Genomic DNA, 22,935 nt, shown 5'->3' with positions numbered 1-22,935 from the left:
TGGTGCACGGTCTGGCTCATCCCGGTATCAAGTCGACGGACAAGCTCGTGGCGCAGCGCTACGTCTGGCCGTCGATGAAGGTGGACTGCCGCAACTGGGCTTGTTCCTGCGTGCCCTGCCAACGATCCAAGGTGTCACGGCACGTTTCGGCACCTCTGGGAAAGTTCGCTGCACCGTCCAGTCGGTTCGAACACGTTCATCTGGACATTATCGTAATGCCAGTTTCGGAGGGCAAGCGATACTGTCTGACGTGTGTAGATCGTTTCACGCGATGGCCGGAAGTATTCCCATTGCGAGACCAAGAGGCGGAGACGGTTGCGGGGGCCTTCTACGGAGGATGGATTTGCCGGTTCGGGACGCCACTACGAGTTACGACAGATCAGGGGCGCCAGTTTGAGTCTCGACTTTTCCGGCGGCTGGGCGAGCTTACGGGAGCTCGACAGCATACCACTCGCAGGCAAATGGAATGGTGGAGCGGTTCCACCGCCAGCTCAAGGCAGCGATCAAGTGCCAGGAAGATAGTCGCTGGACCAAAGTACTGCCTACCGTCTTGCTTGGAATCCGCGCCGCATGGAGGGAGGACATGCAGGCGACGGCGGCGGAGCTGGTGTACGGACAGACGTTGCGACTCCCGGGGCAGTTTTTGAGCCGGCGGACGACAGACGACGGAGACGACGCCGCCGACTTTGCGGGAGAGCTGCGCAGGCAATTTGAGGAGCTACGCCCGATCGACGGAGCCCGGCACGGGGAACGTAAGCCGTTCGTATTCAGGGACTTGGCGACGGCTGAGCATGTATTCGTCCGACACGACGGGCCGAGAGCGATGCTGCAGGCACCGTACGACGGTCCATACGCCGTCGTCAACCGCGGCGAGAAAGTTTTTGTCGTGCGAATGCACGGAAAAGAGATAAGCATTTCTGTTGACAGGTTGAAACCAGCATACATCTTGGCAGAAGAGAGCAGCGAGCTACCGAGACCAGTCGAGAGAGAGACGGCGAACCAGGGAGCCAAGGACGACGTTCCAAAGCAGACCGAGCGCACGTCGTGTCTCCGGAAGCACGGGGAAAGGACGAGATCGGGGAGAAGAGTCCGATTCCCGAGTCATTTCCAGGCGGGACTGTGAGGCCGGAATGCGTGTGGCTCGAGTAGCATTCGATTTGATATTTCGGTTCCGTGCGAAAACATTATTTTACTTTTTTCTTTTCGCAAAAGATTGTAGACCGCGAGCACGGTTAATTTCATCGTATTTTACAGTGTTTCGTGTAATATGTTAGATATTTTATATAACGTACTTAATTGCTTAGTCGAATACTTACGCGTTTGGAATTGTAATATAATCTAAACTATCGTATTTATCATATATTATTTGGTAGTCTCTCTGTCCGTTCTTTTTTTATATATACGCACATAATTTAATATCGCGCTATCGGCATAGCACTGGCAGGGGGGTACTGTGGCGGTTATATCGCTATATACTTGGCCGCCGCAACAGCTCGAATCGAAAATAAGTAATAATAGCGAGGTCGAAAAATAGGGAAAGACGTTAGATAGGGAAAACATAAACATAGGTAACGATAAGCGAGAAGGTTACAGGCATGACTCAAACAATAATTAACAACACAAATCGACCGAAACGTGACGAGCGACTCCTCGAAGGACACGAAGTCCGGAGAGGAGAAAACGATCGCGAGAGCCCGGGAACAGAGAGACGGAGATTCGACACGGCGACTCGCTAGAGTGAAGACGTATCCGCGTGAACTGACTATTTCGGGACTTAGAATATTTTGCGAGCGGTACGACTTAGAATGTAACGACTTAGGGTATTTCTGAGATTAAAGACTGTATTATAATAGACTTCACTCAACATATTCTTTCACGCCCTTCCCAAACCTGTAATAAGAGAGGATGCTCTCAACCCGCGAAACTTATTATATCTCCTCAGATTAGCAAGGATAACCCTCAGATGCATTAAGGATACTTTGATCAGGATCCTTACCGTGACGTTAGATGAACTTCTAACGTCTCTACTCAAGATTGTTAATTAATTGGTTACCTTGTGAGCAAAGCAGACGAATAATTATAGTTAGTCTTACAGACCACGCAACAGACAAATTTCCTCTCGATGTATAAGTAGCTGCTCGTATTCCGCCTGAACGGGCCTCCTCGAACGTTCCAGAAAATGGCTGCCTTCTTCGATCTTTCCACGTGCCGGCATGGCTCGCCGAGATGTATCCCTGGCTTCCTTTCTGCGACGATCGTCGTTGTCCGTATATCTCGTTGATTCTTATATGGTGAACAATTATATTGTTTATTGCACACGAAGAGGCAGATCTCGGCTACCTCACAACTTAACTTCGAAAAGATGACGCAATTACGTATTTGACTCGAACTTATGTATCACGCACGATGTATCACGCACGATGTCTGGGAAACGAATGCTCGCTCGCCCCTCCCAACATGCTCAAGCATGCGCGGTAAACTCGCCTCGCCGCAACGTTGTCGGCGCCGCTCGCGCGCTTTTTCACCGAACTACGTAGAATGCGCGGCTTGACCTATCGAATTACAACCGCCACTGATGGCCGCAAAAAAGAACAACACAACCTCTCTCTCTCTCTCTCTCTCTCTTTTTCAACTTCAAACACTTATTGTTTACATTAATCTGTAGTGTTCAGTAATATATCACATTAATCATGGTATAGTACCATTATCATGGCTTATCAACTTCCATCCTGAGTTTTATCGTAGTCGTAACCTCCTGAAAGAATAAATGATACTAATCAACTTAATCTTATTAATATTTGAATGAATTTAACGACAAAAAAGCCTTAAACATTTTTCATAAATATTATCGTCTTTCATATTTCAGTAATACTTTTCATAGTTCATTGATGTCTTTCATAATATAATATACAGTTATGCACAACGATCAAAGATAATTGCAATTATTAAAATATTACACGTAAATCGCATCACATATAACGAGATACTATTAAAGACCGACAATCCTGGGTAAATTATATTATTGTAATAATACATATTATAACGCATAGATAATAAAATCAAAATTGAGGATGTTGAGAAATGTCCTTAGACTTAAACATTAACTTATCTTTTTAATTGCATAAAATTAAGATTTATAATTTGTTTTTACTATATGTCTTAATATCTATCTTCATGTCTATCTCAATATATGTGTATCTCTATATTTCTGTATATGTGTATCTCAATATATGTGTATTATAATATGTAAATCTGCATATTTTATAATCTATATATATAAAATAGAATGTCTGTATGTATGTATGTATGTTCTTTATACACTGTTAAACTATTCGACCGAATTTTTACCAAAAGTATATAAAATAGGGGTAGAATTTTCCGGGGAGTGTTATAGAGTGCATAGTTTTTCGTTACCGATCTTTTTGGGAACCGGCATCCGAAATTTCTCCAATTTTTCGGAAAATAATTGACTGAATTTTAAAGAATTGTATATGAATCAGGGGTAGAATTTTCCGGTGGGTGTCGTAAAGTGTATAATTTTTCGTTATCGATTTTTTGGGAAACCGGTATTAAAAATTTTTCAAATTTTTTGGGAAATAATTGACCGAATTTTAAAGAATTTGTATATAAAACGTTGTCTTCCGCAAATACCACATATTTATAATATTTTTTGTAATGCCTGTTGTGAAAATTCAATTTGAGATTAAAATTAAATTTAAATAAGAAATAGTATTCAGTGAATACCGTTACGAATTGACGTTTTGTCTCGCATGAATTTTGTATTGACGTTTTGTCTCGCATGAATTTCGTTTAAGTTTGTTACAAAGCTGAAACTTCAAGTCAAACGAACATAACGCGAGCAGTATTGAAATTGCAAATATAATCAGTTTTAAAATGTGAGTCAGTGATATTAATTGCAAATATTAATTGTAATGGTTCTAAATTGTGAACCTGTGTGTGTTAATAATTTTTGTGAGTACGGAAGAGTCGGGAAGAGCGGAGATTGGGAACGTGAGGGAAAGCACGCGAGCGAGCAACGCACGTAATATTTTGAAATAGATAAGTAAAACGTCGTTTTCCGTAAATAACATATACTTACAATATTTTTTGTAATGCCTGTTGCGAAAGTTCGATTGAACGTGAGGGAAAGTACGTGAGCGAGCAACGCAATATTTGGAAATAGAGAAATAGATAAGTAAAACGTTGTCTTTCGCAAATAACACATACTTACAATATTTTTGTAATGCCTGTTGTGAAAGTTCGATTGAACGTGAGGGAAAGCACGCAAGCGAGCAACGTAATATTTTGAAATAGATAAGTAATTATAATTTTTTAGGGAATAATTTTTTTTTTTAATTTGAATTATCAACTTTATCTCTCTTAAAGGATTATATCTTATAAAATAAAATCTTAAAAAAATAATTTTAGAATGCCTCCAAAAAAGAGAAAATCTATTGGACAAATTAGTTTAAAATCTAAGAAAATTAAATTATTAAGAGAAGCAGAGACGACTCAACAGCGTGAAGCCCGACTTGAGGAAAATCGAAAAAGAAATGCCGAGTCGAGGGCATCGGAAACGACTCAACATGCATTACAAAAATATTGTAAGTATGTGTTATTTGCGAAAGACAACGTTTTACTTATCTATTTCTCTATTTCCAAATATTGCGTTACTCGTTCAGCAAGCAGCAAGCAGCAAATTAATCATAAATGTTTTTCCTGTCCCTCCTGGTGCATCAATGAAAAAAATTCCACCTTTTCCATTTGTAATTTTATCTAGAATTGCATTATATGCCAATCTTTGATCATCAACCAAGAGTGGTTTATTATTTTCCACAAATTTTTCCAATTCATCAATATTGTAATTTTTTTCTCGCAAAATGTCCCTATTAAGTTTCTATTAATTCAAGAGACGACTCAACAGCGTGAAGCCCGACTTGAGGAAAATCGAAAAAGAAATGCCGAGTCGAGGGCATCGGAAACGACTCAACAGCGTGAAGCCCGACTTGAGGAAAATCGAAAAAGAAATGCCGAGTCGAGGGCAGCGGAGACGACTCAACAGCTTGAAGCCCGACTTGAGGAAAATCGAAAAAGAAATGCCGAGTCGAGGACAGCGGAGACGACTCAACAGCTTGAAGCCCGACTTGAAGAAAATCGAAAAAGAAATGCCGAGTCGAGGGCAGAGGAGACGACTCAACAGCGAGAAATTCGAGTAGAAAAAGATCGGTTACAACATGTTCAATCAAGGAAATTATTTATGCGGTCCGATTTGAAATTAGAGGCATTTAGTTATGATCCAAATTACGAATATCAATTTCATCCAAGAGTAATAATTGGAAAAATGGATATAATATGTGATTATTGTCAAGCAAAAAAGTTTAAAACTGAAGCATCTGGAATGTGTTGTTCAAATGGAAAAGTTAAGTTACCGCTTTTAAATCAGCCACCCGACACACTCTTTATGTTTATGTCAGGAATTACGTCAGAATCAAAACATTTCTTACAAAACATAAGGAGATATAATTCATGCTTTCAGATGACATCTTTCGGAGCAACTGTAACAGTTAGAGAAACTGGCTTTATGCCTACATTTAAAGTGCAAGGCCAAATTTATCACAGAGCAGGATCAATACTTCCTTATCCTAATCAGAATCCGAAGTTTTTACAAATTTATTTTATGGGTGATGAACAAGTAGAAGTCGATCAACGCTGTGAAAACATTACAGGAATAAGGCGAAACATTGTTTTAATAATGCAGAGATTATTGCATCAAAATAATAATTTAATAAAGATATTTAAAACGGCATTGGACAGAATGCCTACGGATGAATACAAAGTTATAATACGAGCAGACAAGAGACCAGTTGGTGAACATGAACGTCGTTTCAATGCTCCAACTATTAATGAAGTGGCAGTTGTAATAGTTGGAAATGAATATGATAGGCGAGATATAATTATTCATAGAAGGAGCGAAATTTTACAACGTATTTCAGAAACACATAGATGATATGATGCTCTTCAGTATCCATTAATATTTTGGCAAGGTGAGGATGGATATCACTTAAATATAATGCAAATTGATCCTAGCACTGGTAGAACTACGAATAAAAAAGTAAGTGCTAAGGATTTTTATGCATATCGAATAATGATAAGACCTGGTTTAGCAAACCATATTTTAGAATGTCGCCAGCTTTTTCATTAATTTATTGTTGATATGTACGCCAAAATTGAGAGTGAACGTCTTCTTTATATTCGGTTAAATCAAAAGAAACTTCGAGTGGATAATTATATTCATTTACGTGATGCTGTCGTAAATGATGGAAATGTTGCAGACATTAGACAAATTGTTATATTACCGGCTACATTTACAGGAAGTCCAAGACATATGCATGAATATGCTCAAGATGCAATGACATATGTTAGAACATATGGGCGTCCTGATCTCTTTATTACATTTACATGTAATCCAGCTTGGTCTGAAATTAAAGAAGAGCTTTTGAATGGTCAAGCATCAACTGATCGGCATGATTTAACAGCAAGAGTTTTTAAGCAAAAATTAACAAAATTAATGTATTTAATAACTAAAAGTGAAATTTATGGGGAAATTCGCTGTTGGATGTACTCAATTGAGTGGCAAAAAAGAGGCCTTCCACATGCTCATATCTTAATATGGCTTAAGGACAAAATTCGTTCAAATCAAATTGATAGCGTTATTTCGGCGGAGCTTCCGAATCCAGAGGAAGATCCTATACTTTTTGAAATTATTACTAAAAATATGATTCATGGACCGTGTGGACCACTGAATCGTAATTCTCCTTGCATGAAGGAAGGACAATGTACAAAAAAGTACCCTCGCGAACTGAAACAGGAAACTCAAACTGGAAATGATGGCTACCCTCTTTATAGAAGGCGAAAACCAGGAGAAGGAGGATACTCTGCGGTTATCAAATTTAAGAGAAACAACCAGTATAGTCAAATTGAGGTAGATAACAGATGGGTTGTACCTTATACTCCTTTGCTTTCAAAAATATTTCAAGCCCATATCAACGTTGAATACTGTAATTCAGTAAAGTCCATTAAATACATTTGTAAATATGTTAATAAGGGCAGTGATATGGCAGTTTTTGGATTTGCAAAAGATAAAACGACAATAGATGAAATTACACAATATCAGATGGGGAGGTATATCAGCAGTAATGAAACAGTTTGGCGTATTCTGAATTTCTCAATTCACGATCGTTATCCAACTGTTGTCTATTTAAGTGTTCATCTAGAAAATGGACAACGAGTTTATTTTACGGAAAATAACGCTAAAGAAAGATCAATGCAACCACCAAATACAACATTGACAGGCTTCTTTCTTTTGTGTCAACAAGATTCTTTTGCGAGAACATTGTTATATTCAGAAGTACCAAAATATTATACTTGGAATACATGTAAAAAAATGTTCTGCAAGAGGAAACAAGGTGCGCGAGTACCAGGATATAATGTGTATGCAACAGAAGCTTTAGGACGTGTGTATACGATTCACCCAAATAATGCTGAATGCTATTATCTGAGATTGTTGCTTCACACAATCAGAGGACCGACTTCTTTTATATCATTGAAAACTGTCAACGGAGAAGTATGTCAAACATATAGAGAAGCGTGTCAAAAGCATGGTTTACTTGAGAATGATAAACATTGGGAAACAACATTGTTTGAAGCTTCTCTCACATGCTTTCCAGGTCAACTACGAAATCTTTTTGCAATTATAATAACAACTTGCGGGACCTCAAATCCAAATAGTCTGTGGGAGACATATAAAGAAAGCATAAGTGAAGATATTCTAAGAGAAGCGCGCAGAGTTAATTCCATCATAAATTTGAATTTTACATCTGAAATATTTAATCAAGCTCTCATATTAATTGAAGATAAATGTATATCAATAAACGGAAAAAATTTACATCAATTAGGAGTAGAAGCACCTATGCGAAATGGATATGAGGGACTTAATAGGGACATTTTGCGAGAAAAAAATTACAATATTGATGAATTGGAAAAATTTGTGGAAAATAATAAACCACTCTTGGTTGATGATCAAAGATTGGCATATAATGCAATTCTAGATAAAATTACAAATGGAAAAGGTGGAATTTTTTTCATTGATGCACCAGGAAGGACAGGAAAAACATTTATGATTAATTTGCTGCTTGCTGAAATAAGAAAGCAAAATGAAATTGGTCTTGCAGTAGCATCATCTGGAATTGCATCAACATTATTGGATGGAGGTAGAACAGCACATTCAGCATTAAAATTACCTTTGAATCTTGCAAACTCAGAAACTCCAATTTGTAATATTAGCAAGAATTCTGGACAAGCACAGGTATTAAAAATGTGCAAAGTAATTGTGTGGGATGAGTGTACTATGGCACATAAGAGAGCTTTTGAAGCACTTGATCGAACTCTGCAAGATATAAGAGGAAATAAGCGGTTAATGGGAGGAGCTATTGTAGTTTTAGCGGGAGATTTTCGCCAAACATTGCCAGTTATTCCGCGTTCGACACCAGCGGACGAATTGAATGCATGCCTTAAAGAATCGTATCTTTGGAAACACATACAGAAAATGAAATTGACGACAAATATGCGAGTTTATATACAGGGAAATGTAAGTGCACATAACTTTGCGCATGAATTGTTGCGTCTTGGTGATGGAAAATTCTTGACTGATTCAAAAACAAATTTAATTTCATTTCCAAAAGATTTTTGCACATTGGTGTCCTCGATTCAAGAAATTGTGAATAAAGTTTTTCCAAATATATGCAATAATTTTAAAAATCATAAATGGCTTTGCGAAAGAGCAATTTTGGCACCTAAAAATGATACCGTTAATGATATTAATATACAGATACAGGATCAACTTCCTGGGTCCGCGATAACATACAAATCTATCGATTCTGTCATAGAAAATGAACAGGCTGTATTTTATCCTATTGAATTCTTAAATTCTTTGACGTCAGCAGGAATGCCACCACATAGATTAATTTTGAAAATTGGATCACCAATAATATTATTGCGAAATTTGGATTCACCTAAAATGTGTAATGGAACTAGGTTTAGTGTGAAGAAACTTATGTCAAATGTAATAGAGACGACAATATTAACTGGCAGTGCTAAAGGAGAAGATGTGTTCATTCCACGCATTCCTATAATATCTACTGACATGCCTTTTGAATTTAAGCGATTGCAATATCCAGTACGACTTGCATTTGCAATGACTATAAATAAAGCACAAGGACAATCACTAAAGGTGGCAGGTATTAATTTAGAAAGTCCATGTTTTTCCCATGGTCAACTATATGTTGCCTGCTCAAGAGTGGGCACGCTAAAAAATTTATACATTTATGCACCGGAAGGAAAAACAAAAAATATTGTTTATCAGAAAGCATTAGAATAATAAATCAGTCATAATTAACACGAGGGTGGGGGCTGGGGGAGGTTTTTAGCCGGTGCAAGTCCGGCATAACCTTAGGGACCGGCCCTAGGGTATGCATTAGACATTTTCCTTCTCCAACGAGAAACAAAAAAAAAAGGCCGATTATCTTACAAATTGGCGTAAATTAGACAACATATAATGTTGGAAACTGGTTTTAAAATTAAACAAATTTTTCGAGAAATATTAAGTATTAATGAACAACATTTCTTTAATGATAATACTCATTTTTTAATAATTTACTGAATAAATAAAGTAATTTGAAGAAAAACGACTCCCGGGCGAAGCCCGGGTAACCAGTTGGTAATAAATAAATTGTATAAATCTAAGGGTGCTTTCCAGCAAATGTACACTGAGAGACACTGTGTCACACAATTGAACACAGTGTATGGGTGCTTGAAGGAACAATATAATTCTTGGACATAATCACTAGTTCGCGCTGATGTAGAGAATCTAGTGAAATAACTTTACACACATAACCTTACATATAACTTTACATTTTATATCAGCAAAGGTTTTTACTGTTTAAGAAAATTTGTAAAAAGGAATTTTCATCTGCATTTTAATTAGGCTAGCAAATGTGAACGTGTTTTCTTTATTTATTATAGTTTTTCCTGCAAAATTGGATAACGTTATTATTGGCAAAGATACATTTAGCAAATTTACAGGTGCCACTGTTTCTTCTTCTATTTATTTATTATTTTATCACGGAGAAAAAGTTACGGTTGCTACAACAGAATAATGCTGTTAATTTTCGCCCATCCATACAAAAGGGTTATGGAAACCATAGTACTCTGGAAGTGACCTATGGTTTCCATATGGTTGCCCTAACCTTAGTGAGGGTAGCTACTATATGGATGTTGCAACCATAATATATGGATGTTACAACCATAATGAACAAATATTCACCCGACAAAAAAAAATTATTTATTTCGAAATTTTATTACTATTTTTTAACTAAATTTGTTTCTTAAGATGCCAGTCTATGATTATAAATATTTTCTCGTATTTAAAAACACATATAAAAACACACTTACCTTGGTGGGATTCGAACTCGGGACCTCTGGATCGTGAGCCAACTGCCTTACGTGGTAGACCACTTCTTAATTTAATGTTAGTGTTATATTTAGTCTACATATGTCAACCAGCGCAAATATATAATTTTTCAAAAATCATCTTAAGAAACAAATTCAGTTTAAAAAAAGTAATAAAATTTTGAATTGGATATATGATATAATATTTCTTATAATGTCGGGTGAATGTCAGAAACCAGTGTCGGCTCATTATACGAAATTTTGTGTTCGTAAATATATTTATAAAAAAAGTATATTTATAAAGGCCTATCTACATAAGACGCAGAACGCGAGTCGCAAGACACACGCACAGTCTACATGTCAATCTAACCTCTATACACATGCAAAGAGGTTAGATTGACATGTAGACTGTGTGTGTGCTTGCGACTCGCGTTCTGCGTCTTATGTAGATAGGCCTTAAAGTTAAAACATCCTTATCAAATCCGCTTTATTCTATGCAGAAATTCTTTTGCGCGCGCAATGGAACTAAACTCTCAATCATGCAGTGATTCAGTGCTGTACCGTGCAGCTATATCTTATGGATCTCTCAACCATAATAGTTGTGCTGCAGACCACATAAGAGGGATAGCAATAATCCTTTGGTTGAGGCAACCATATACGAGGGTATTATAACCGAATGTTACGCATCGTAAGAACTACGGTTATGACAACTGTATAAATGGGCATATCTTAACAGCTACATTCAATGTAATATCAATTTAACTTGAATTCACATACATTTCTCTTTTAATCATAGAGAACATTGTTGTAACAACCGTAACAATTTTCTCCGTGATTATATTTATTATGTTATATTTATTTATATTATTTTCTTATTATAGATTTATTTAGACTTGTCCAGCTTGCCACGATATATTTTTCATTATCGGCATCATCCATCTTACATTAGAGAAAAAAACAGATTATTCATTTTCTGAAAATAAATTAAAATAAAAACAAGTGTATAAAGTTCCTGTGCAACCAGAAGTGGGTCATTGCAAGAAAAAATTGTCCTTGACATTGCGCATTTGTCAGATTAATCGTTTATGGTAAAAAATAAATTTTGTATTATAATCATAATTCTAATGCTTTTACAAAAGAAAACAAAATAAAACTTTTACAAAACAAATTTTTTACAGATGGACAAACGTAAAAAAATAATTTATTATTGTATAATGGAAACACTTAATGATTCTACGAGTTCAAGTGATGAATCAAATATGATCAATAACAGTACAAGTAGTGTAACATCAACAAGTAACGAAGAGGAAAATGAAGAAGATGCATTGCTATTTCCATTAATACATTATTTGATGAGTGGTAAAAGAAGACATCGTGTTGAAGATTATCTTCAAGTTGTTGATTCTTGGACAAATCAAGAATTTAAAGAACATTTGCGATTGAATCGGGATACTGTAATGATTTTAATTGACTTCCGGTCGGACGGTAGGAGCGAACAGACGGCTCATGGAAGAAAGCGCAGGGAAACCGGAGTAAAAGGAAGGAAAAGGAAGGAGGCCCTCGGGGGAGCGATGGGATCGACGGAAGAAACATAGAGGAAGAAGAGAAATTGAAGGGAACATGCGGAACAGTCAGTGAAGCAAGAACGAGAGGACACAAGAAGGAAGAGACGTATAGGTTAGGACCGAGGAAGAAAGCGGAAGGAGGGGAAGAGAACGATGGAGACGGAGAGTTGCGCAGGCGTGCTGGTGAGAACGCGATCGGAAGGCGGCAGTGCAAGACGAAAACGGTGAGAGGAGATGGCGCAGGACGCGAAAACACCGACTGCGGCCGAGACGGCGCGGGGTGCCGGCCCCTCCAAAAGAGCGGGTTGGCACTACTGCGGGGCGTCGAGGCGCAGCAACGGTGCAGGCACGAGCGACGGGCGCACGCGCGGAGCGAGGCCGGGAGGAGAGACAGGACGGCGCTGGGAGCGGGCAGGGCTGGCAGGCCTGAAGAGGAACGATACGGGCCGAGAGGGCGCACGCGCAGAGCGAAGACGGGAGGAGAGACGGCGCTGGGAGCGGGCAGGGATGGCAGACCTGAAGGAGAGGCGATGAAGTTGGCGTACTGATGGAAAGCGCGGAAGGCGAGAAAAACATAAGCGAGAGTGACAGGAAAGGAGAGGACGACGAGGACCGAGCAGAGGACGGAAGAGATGGACTGGATAAAAGAAGTTATAAAGGAAATAAGGGAGGTAGGACAGAAAATAGAGCGGCAGACCAAAGAAATAAAAAAAGAAATGAAAGAGATGAGAAGACAAATGGAAAGGCTGGAGAAACGACAAAGGCAGAGCGAAAAGAGCGAGGGGCAGGACGAGACAGAGGAAAGAGGATCGGATGAGAGCAGTGAACGAAGGGAAGAAAAAACGGAAGAGGTGAGGGAGTACAGCGACGGAGCGGTAAGGGGGAAGAGGGCAGTAGATGAGGAAGAAGAGAGTGACGTTGAGGGATGGAACGAGGGAGGATGGGGAGAAAGCTGGTGGAAAGAGGTAGAGAGAGAGGAAGAAAAGGAAAAAGAGAAGAGGAAGGAAGAGGCAAAAAGAAAAGAGGTCAGAAAGAGTGATGATGGATCAAATAAAAGAGAAGAGGACAGAGACTATAAAGAAAGAAATGAGGCCAGGAGAAATAAAAACGAGAGAGAAGCCAGAAGCAAAGAGGAGGAAAGCAAGCGCGAGAAGGAAAAAGCGCGACGAATAGCAGAAGACATGGAGGAAGATGTAAGAAGAAGAAGAGAAAAGAAAGAAAGAGAGAAGGAGCAGAAAGCAGAGAAAGAAAATAGAGAGAAAGAGCAAAGGAAGAAAAGAAGAATAATATGGAGGAAAGTAAGAGGAGAAGGTCCGAGGGAAAGAAGAGAACTAGTGGAGATAATAATGGAAAGAGTGACAGGAAGAATAATCCCGGTAAGAGGAGTAGTAGAGGCAATTGGAGCAGACAAAAACGAACTGATGTTTATGGAGCTGGAGGAAGAAAAGGACAAGGAAGAGATAATTGAAAAAAGCGGGGAAATATGGAGGAGATGGGAAGTGGGGGTAGATGAGGAACTTTCAATGGAAGAGAGGGCTTATAGACACAAGCTGGTAAACAAAGCAAGAGAAGAAAGAGCGAAAGGAAGATCGGCAGTATTAACAAATAGAAGGCTGTGGATCGACGGGAAGGAGGTGAAATGGGACGAAAAGGGAGAGAGATGGAGGAGGATGTAAATCGACAAGGAAGAAACCAAGGAAGCAGTGAATGGAATCAGAAGGAACGAGAGGAAGGAAGTCGAGGAGGAAAACGCGAGAGGAAAACCTGGAAGGAAAAGGAGGAAGGAACTGAAGGGAAAAATCACAGGAACCAGTAGGACCGGAGGAAAAAGGGGGAGGAACGAGCCAAGGGGGGCATCTTGGATTGTATAGAGTCAATATTTTAATAGATGATATTGTAAAAAACGAAGACAGATAGTAGGTGATGTAAAAGTGGATCCTTTTCTTTGGATTGTATAGAGTCAAATAGAGGCCAGAACAGGAGAGCAGAAGTTATGTAACGGTTTGGGTACGTTCCGTAAAAACGCCTTGTAAGGCCGAGAGGCAATTACAATAAAGTGATTATATATATAATGATTTTAATTGAGAAATTAAAATTATCAGGTTACATTCCGTCACATTCTTTTGGCGTGAAATTAATATCAGCAAAAGTTAGTTTCCTAATTTTTTTATGGTATATTGCTAATACCGAACCACTGCGAACTATGTCTGATAGATTTAATGTTTCAATTTCCTCTGTGTTTCGAGTTCTTCGACGGGTTATAGCTTGGCTTTTAACAAAAGTAGACACAGTTATTAAATGGCCGCAAGAACATGAAATTATGATAACATGTGAAAAATTTTATACAAAACAAGGAATTCGTAATGTTTTAGGAGCGATAGATTTGACTCATATTCAAATTATAAAACCTGTAGCTAATGCACGTAATTATTGCAATCGAAAAAAAACTTTTTCTATAAATTTACAAGCGGTTGTAAATGCAGATATGAGTTTTACAAATATATATTGCGGTGAACCTGGTTCTCTTCATGATGCGCGTGTATTCAGAAGGTCATTTTTATACGAAACAGCTAATATGAATAAAGAAATATTATTTCCGGGTGAAACATTTTTATTAGGTGATTCAGCGTACCCATGTTTATCATGGCTTGTTCCACCTTTTCGAGATAACGGACATTTGTCACCTCAGCAGACGGAATTTAATTTTATTCATTCATCTACACGAATAGTTGTTGAAAGAGCATTCGGACAATTAAAAGGGCGTTTTCGTCGTATCAAATTCTTTACTGAATATCGTGACATATCTTTCATTACTAATACAATAGTTGCAGCTTGTATACTACACAATTATTGCATTGCTAAAAATGATGTATATGATTTTCCCGAATATATCGACAATGATTTTGTAAACATTGAAATGAATAATGAAGAACTCAATAATTTTAATTGTCAAGTAGATCGCAGGATGCAATTGTTTATATATATACATAATGAGCTATTTCCTATGTAGTATAAAAGTAATAAAAATAATGAAGCTAATAAATAAGTAATATAAATACACAAATAAGTAAAATAAAATCACTAATAATTCTACGTTTAATATAAAGCGTTTATATATAAAATAGCATTTATAACATGTATTTCTTTAAAAAAAAATTATATTTTTTTGAAAGACAAAAAATTAATTTTTAAGTATTAGTTTTCAAGTTTCTTTTTTTTTATTTTATTTACTGTAAGATCATTAGATGTAGAAATTTATATATTATTATTGGAACAATTTTCCAACAAAACATTAGCTTTATTTATTTATTGAAATACTTGTAGAAATAGAAGATTTTGAATTTTTTTGTGTTGATAAAGTTGTAAACTTTGTTAAGTGAGAAAATTTTGATGTGATTGTATGTTCTGCAGTAACATTTCTTTGTTGATCAAAGATCTAATTCACTTGATCAAACCATTCAAAAATAATTAAGCTTCTCCCTGATTTTGAATTATTGTCAATACTCTTTATATCTTTTTATTAGAGCATTTATTTTCCAGCGCACTTGATCTACGGACATCTAAAAAATACAAAAGTATCAGTTTTTAAGTATTATTCTTTATTTGTAACAATTCATACTAGTAACATTTATGCTTTTTTGTACTTTATATGTAGAGATTTAATGTTTGATATAATTTTTGTACTTATTATAATTAGTTTTAAGCTGTAAACATTTAAAAATATATCAAAGCGTCATAAAAATAAAAAATTACTTGTTTTAATTCTTTATATAAAAAATAAACTGTATTTATTGCCTTGTTCTTTTAAATAATATACATTTTGTTTAAAATAATACTAAAACTTTATTATTTAAAGTAAATAAACAAATACATTAAAATTAAATATTAATAGTTTTTCAAAATTATATTGATTTTATTGCAAAAGTATGCTTATCTATATATTGAAAGTAAAGTATGCTTATCTATAAACCAAAACTATATATACTAACATTATATCTTAACTGTAATATTAAATTAAGATAATTTTAAAATAAATTAAATTTTTTTGGACTTTAGTATTACATAGTATTGCATTGGACAGATTCAACGGACTCAACGGACAGTTTAGTATCTATTTAGTAGCAATTGAATGTAATTAGCTCTTACCTTGAAACCAACAAATTTCTACAAGTAAAAGCCAATCACGTTTGATTGCTACTAAGTAACTACTAAGAAATCCGTTCATTGTTAATAGTTAATAAAAACAAAAGTATACTTATTTCTAAGAAATTATTATATACTTATATACTATACTTATAAACTATATATGTAGTATACTTATATACTATAAAGTATACTTATCTCTCTCTAAGCATATTATCAACTTATACATATATTAATCGTAATTATAACATTTAATTAAATTTAATTAAATAAAATATTTTCAAAATAAAATAAACTATTTTTTAGATTTTATTACATATATATTTTAAATAACTTTTAAAATAAAAGATTTATTAATATATTTTATTCATAATATATTAATATATTTTATTCACAAAAAAAAGATGCATGTATAAATGCAATTAAATAAAAACTTTGTTAAAATTAAATCTGGCCTTAGATATTTTTAATAGAACAAATAATTATATTTGAACGAAAATGTTATATGTAAGTTTCTAAAAATTATTCTGAGTCTGAAGTTTCATTTTTAAGTAATTTTTTCAGAAGTTTACATTTGTCTTTTTCTATAGCTAATTGTTGAGCATACCTGTTTTCTTTTTCTCTTAATTTTGCTTTAAAATATTCATTACGTTGTTCAATTTCTGTTTCTTTTAGAGCAATATATTTTCTTTTTAATTTTAAAGCTTCTTTTTTTTGCTCAAAAGTAGCTGTTTGTTTTTCATCTATAAGTTTATCACGTTCAGGTTTCATCTTCATATATTCTAACCATTGATTTTCTAATGCAATTTTTGATTTAGCTATATTAGAACCACTTCCATGCTGTGGACGTTTTGTTATATTTGTTTCACTTATTGTAGGATTATTAGATGTAGAAATCTGTACATTTTTATTGGAACAATTTTCCAACAAAACAGCTTTATTTGAAATACTTGTTGTAGAAGTAGATGATTTTTTTGAGTACAATTTTTGTGCTGATGAAGTTGTAGACTTTGTTAACTGAGAAAATTTTGATGTGACTGTATGTTCCGCAGCAGCATTTCTTTGTTGATCAAAGATCTCATCCATTTGATCAAACCATTCAAAAGTCATTAAGCTTCTCCCTGATTTAGAATTATTGTCAACACACTGTTTATATCTTTTTATTAGAGCATTTATTTTCCAGCGCACTTGATCTGCAGACATCTGAAAAATACAAAATTATACAAAGTTATTAGTAAAGAGTATATAAAAAGAATAAAGTAAAGAATAAGTAAAAAATACAAAAAGTTAGAGTTATTATGAACAATTTAACAGTTATATAAGTAAAAAATTTATAAATATATTTATCAGGAAATATTTATACAATTTGTACATTTATATCTGTATGCCGAAATCTTGTTGTAAGCCAACAGCTATAGCTTCCCATATTTTGGTTTTCTTTTTTGAATGATCTAACATATCTTTTTTAGCTTCATATAGACTAACAAGGGAAGGGTCAACCCTCGGGGTCACCGATTTTGTCGAAATTTTACTAAAATGTAGTATTGATATAGAAGTGACAAATGCTGTACGGAGACGATGCGCTTCTCAACCGTTGCCGAGAAATCGCGATGTGAATTTTATTTTATTTTATTTTATTATAATTTTAAAACCGTGCATAAAATGTTCGTAAAATATTAGCGATTTTGAAAGTAACATTTTAAGGTATGCTTCTTGCAAAAAATTATTTATATTTGGTTATAATATTATTTTCTATGCATTCGAATTGCCTTGCATTGGAATTATAATGCATTGGAATTATAATGCGGTATACAGCACAGCCTCTTCCTAGAATTTTACGTCTTATATTTCAATACATTAGGGACTGCCTTTCAAACCTGATCTTTTGTTGCTTGTTTGCCTGCTCATAGTATTTTTAACCCTTCGCCCGCATAGGTTTTTTTTGGCACCTTTACGTCGCATAGGTGGGTCGTTTTCGTCCTGACGTTTTTTTTAAGTGTTAAAGTGTTACAAAAAATTTGAAAAAAATTCATGGAGGTAATCCAAACCTTCAATTTGAAGTATCAATCATAAAATTATAAACAATTTAATTTTTTCACATAATTTGTATTTAAAAAATGGAGCAACTACAACTACAACTGGTAAAATCATTTTTTACTAAAAAAATCATAACTTTAATTGTAAGACAAATAAAGATATCGAAATGAATAAAAAAGAAAATTGAAGGTGAAAAGCGTACCTTTCATAAAAAAAATATTGCATGCAATTATTTTTAAATGAAGTGCTTAAGTGTTCGCCGCAAACCTCGTTTTTATCCCTGCCAATATATATATATATTTTTTTATTTACTTTCAAAATCGCTAATATTTTACGAACATTTTATGCACGGTTTTAAAATTATAATAAAATAAAATAAAATAAAATTCACATCGCAATTTCTCGGCAACGGTTGAGAAGCGCATCGTCTCCGTACAGCATTTGTCACTTTTATATCAATATTACATTTTAGTAAAATTTTGACAAAATCGGTGACCCTGAGGGTTGACCCTTCCCTTGTAAGAAGTGCTAGAGTAGCATTTTTATCCCAGACAGCAGATATAAAAAAATATTTATATAATTCACTAATTCTTAATATTCTTATTCCTTAATAAACTAACAAAAATAGAATAAAGTTTTTTAATGATTAATTTTAAAAATTATCTCTTAAAACATTAATAATAAAAGTTTGATATTTCTAGAAAAAATTGATGCTTACGTTGTTTATCTAATGTTATAGTTATGTTTTCTGCAAATAAATTATTTTCATTATCCATAAATACTTCTTGCCCAACAAAACATGAATGCTGTGCAGCATCATCAAGTGAAATTATTTCGTCACAGTGTTTGCACTTCATTTTCTTTTTTATTTATAATATTTAGAAAATAAACAGAAAAGAAAATACTACAATACTACATAATAGCGTATATATATACGTATACGTCCAGTTCTGTAAACATAAAAATTTTAAAAGTTACTGAAATTGGTAAGTCTGATTTTCGACACAACTAGCCCGACTTTGCTTCTGAGCTGTGTCAAGTTGTGTCGACTTGGGTCATAATTGGAAAGCAGTTGTGTCGACACTGTGTAACACAGTGTCGCCTGTGTTGATTACTGGAAAGTACCCTAAGTTGTATTGTGTAACTTTACTAACTTAGCAAGACACACATGGTCATAATACGTATTGTAACGCAGTATGAAAAAATATACAATCAAAATTGTGGACGTTGTACTTTCTTGTACTTGCTTAATTTTGTATTTTTCCTAATTATACAAAATTGAAAGTAATTTGTTTTCACTGTCTATATCTTAATTCATGTCTAATAATTATATTTTTAATGTCTATCCTAATAACTATTTCTATATTTTTATCTTAATGTATATGTAAATCTGTATAATAAATATTTTATAACAATAAATAAATCATACATTCGCTCTAAGTTGTATTATGTAACTTCACTTTGCAATACATTATCATAATACATATTGTACCGTAACTATTTGCTGTAATACAATCAAAATTAATTGTGGACATTGAGAAAGATTCTCTTAGTCCTTAACATTTAAGATGTACATACAATTACAGTTCTTTCTAAATATCTCGTAAAGATGATACCTTAAATTCTTCACACGCATAGTAAATACTCATAGGATGCTGTATTTTCATTCTTACTTTCTTTCTGTATATACAAATACATGTTTAATTTATCATTATTACAATAATATAAGAGTATATTATTACAATAATATTAGAATATAGTAGTACAATAATATTATAATAATATAGCAGTAGGAAAAATGTTGCTTTACCACTAAAAGGTTAGCAAAATCTGAGAGTATTATGTTCTCAATGTCTACAACTAATTTTGATTGGATTATCTCACGTAGTTACGTGACAGTACGTATTATAATAATGTTTTTTCTTAAATAAGATTACACGATGCAACTCGGATTTGTTAAAATGATAGCACAGCTTATCATTTATCAGCGAACAAAGACCGTGATTTCATGAATTTGTATTATAAGAAATCAGTGAAATTATATGTTATTCATCTATTTTTTATAGCAAGATGTAAGAATAGATGTAAGAAGCAGAAAGTAATATATACAGATCTTTATTTCAAAGAATGTAATTTTTATTTATATGTGAAGTATATATGATAATATGAAGCCTATATAAAACATGTACTTAAAATCTTTAGTATTATTTAACATTGTCATTAAAATTTCTAAATATGAATACTTAATTATTTTTAGAAATTGTAATGACATTGTTAAAAGTCATACGTGAAAATTTCGCATGTACGTAAATTAGTTAAGTAAATCAGACTACACTTTTATTACCTCAATATCCTAACCTCTATATCTTAATGTCTTAAGGGGGGATTCTAGTGTAACAGGCCAAAAAATAAGCGATTTTTAAGAATTTTTTTCTAGAAAACTATTAATGATAGCCAAATAAAACTTTTTGGGATAAAAAGAGGCATTCTTAAGGTATCAAAAAATTTTAGTTATTTTCAATTTGCTTTATTTAATTTTAATATATAATAAATAATCTGGACCCCCCTCTGCAATTTCCCGTCTATTGGCGGGCGTTGTAACGTTCCTCCCGGTTATCTGAAAGTAAAAAACGAAATATTTTCTTAAAGTTAGATATTTTCCGCTGGTACTATACCTCCCTAACAAAGAAAAAATAATAAATTAAAAAAGTTATAGCGTTTTAAAAAAAAAAGTTATTTTTTGACATAAATTTGATCATATATTGATCAAAAAAATGTTATAAATAAATGCAATAAAAATAAAATGATAGGTATAGTACCTAGAGAAATTTATAACAAATTGAACAAAACTTGACCGAAGTTGATCGGTTTATTAGTTCTCAAGTTATCACGCCCGCCAACTTGAAAAACATGGTTTCGAGAAAAACGCGTTTAAAGTTTTAGATAAAGTTTCACGATACTTACCGCTGAAAAATCGACTTGAACGTTTATTCTGCTATTCCGGGCCCATACATTAAACCTTTTTCTTCTTCAAAAAAGTCTTGCAGTACTGTTTTCTCCATTTTTCTGGCTGTACGAGCCTCTTTAGTGCTTTCTAAACTACGATGGTGTGCACTCAATAGTCGTTTCTCATTATGATATTCGGCAAATGTCTTGCTCTGTTGTCCAATAACAATGCCCATTATTTCCATAATTTTTAATATTGGAAAATAACCTTCATTAAATATTGCGGTAGCCAGATAAGCAGCAATTTCAACAGTCTTCGAACCGCAATGGAGATGTTTCGGAGCTAGACGCCAAATGCATGCGTTGAAACTTTCGTTACAATTCTGTGTGTATCCACCTAAATATCTTTCCAATAGATTATCCTTGGACAAATCTTGGTAAATTGGCAACAATTTCTCTTGAACATCCTTGTGCAAAGCAGGCGGGTGTTCAAATGCATCAAGTTTCCCAGTCGCTTCTGCTACTCGCCATTTGCACCAACTTTCATATCCCGTTGGACAGTATTCATGTTGCGGTTCTTCATCGGTTGAGCATAAGTGATAATAAGTAGCCATGATGGCTTTTTTCATCTCTTCAACGGAATCCGGATGCCTTCTTATCGCCAATCCGTAGTATGTTGTTAATTTTTTTATAAGTGCGTCTGTCAATTTTCCTTTTCCTCCAAGTTTCGCTACTTTTTTAATATTTCTCAATCGAGTACCCATTCGTTTTTCTACGTGTCCGACACATTCACTTTTTTTTAATATTACATCTTCGCCATAAGGTTGTAAATCCAGAAGTGCTTTAAAAGTTTTCGAATCACCATCACCGACGTAATTAGTATATTTTACACCAAATTCTTCTTCAGATCTTAAAAACATTTCTTGCATTGAATCCACCTCCATTTTTCCAGCTGATCCAGAATGATTAACGGTGCATGTTTCTTCATGAGTCTCGAGCCATTCAAAATATTCCAGAGTATCCTTTTTATTTTTCCAAAATGTGCAAGATTGGCAGTAACTGCTTTTTACTACAAGGTCAATTATTTTTCCAGAGTTTAGTCCTATAAGCGTTGTCACACCAAATAATGATGAAAAGTCACGCTTTTTCCAAGTTCCATCACCAGAAACTGTGAAATTTACAACTGGATTTTCTTTTTGTGAAATTAATTTTTTTTCTTCTTCTACTGCTTTGCGACATAACGCACAGAAAACTGCATTTGCTGCAGTGTGAATATTTTCTACAGCAGCGTAATATACAGAAACATTCAATCCTGTACACATATCCATAAGACCACAGAAAATATTAATACCTTCTCTACAAATTCCCAACAGTTTCATAACAAGTACGATTCTTCGATTGATTTCAAAGGCATTATTTACAAAAGGACCTGAGTCAATTTTTCTTATACCACATGAGCATGTAATGGCAATTTTAAAACCCAATCCACGATTTCCCGTTTCAGCTAAACTTATATCTTTTTTACATTCTTTACAAATTAACATTTGTGAAAGAGCGCTGAAAACGGTAAAGATTTCGATGAATCTGTAGCCATGATTTTGATTGATAAGAAAATCACAATCCGCAGATTTCAGTTTTTTTGCAGCAGATGACGTTGCTTCAGTTTCCTCTTCTAATGTATGCTGATTTCCTTGGAAACGTTTTTTTCGCGGCTTTCCTGGACGAAAATTTCCAGATT

General features: G+C 34.5%; 3 protein-coding genes and 1 pseudogene across 3 annotated transcripts; 3 read left to right on the top strand and 1 right to left on the bottom strand.

Moving 5' to 3' along the window:
* Positions 1-583: 583 nt before the first annotated feature.
* Positions 584-1,123, top strand: LOC139824427 (uncharacterized). The gene has a single exon (XM_071796961.1). The coding sequence runs from the start codon at positions 584-586 to the stop codon at positions 1,121-1,123; it is 540 nt and encodes a 179-aa protein (XP_071653062.1).
* A 10,561-nt stretch (positions 1,124-11,684) lies between these two features.
* Positions 11,685-14,836, top strand: LOC139824431 (uncharacterized; annotated as a pseudogene).
* On the top strand, positions 12,250-13,798 carry LOC139824430 (uncharacterized). Its single transcript, XM_071796963.1, has one exon. The coding sequence runs from the start codon at positions 12,704-12,706 to the stop codon at positions 13,745-13,747; it is 1,044 nt and encodes a 347-aa protein (XP_071653064.1). The 5' UTR covers positions 12,250-12,703; the 3' UTR covers positions 13,748-13,798.
* Positions 14,837-21,238: 6,402 nt separating the features above from the next.
* LOC139824433 (uncharacterized) lies at positions 21,239-22,591 on the bottom strand. Its single transcript, XM_071796965.1, has one exon. The coding sequence runs from the start codon at positions 22,574-22,576 to the stop codon at positions 21,239-21,241; it is 1,338 nt and encodes a 445-aa protein (XP_071653066.1). The 5' UTR covers positions 22,577-22,591.
* Between the last annotated feature and the right edge of the window lie 344 nt (positions 22,592-22,935).

This window comes from Temnothorax longispinosus, unplaced genomic scaffold (genome assembly GCF_030848805.1).
Source record: "Temnothorax longispinosus isolate EJ_2023e unplaced genomic scaffold, Tlon_JGU_v1 HiC_scaffold_37, whole genome shotgun sequence".
Lineage (NCBI taxonomy): Eukaryota > Metazoa > Arthropoda > Insecta > Hymenoptera > Formicidae > Temnothorax > Temnothorax longispinosus.
This window is presented reverse-complemented; position numbering and strand designations above follow the sequence as displayed.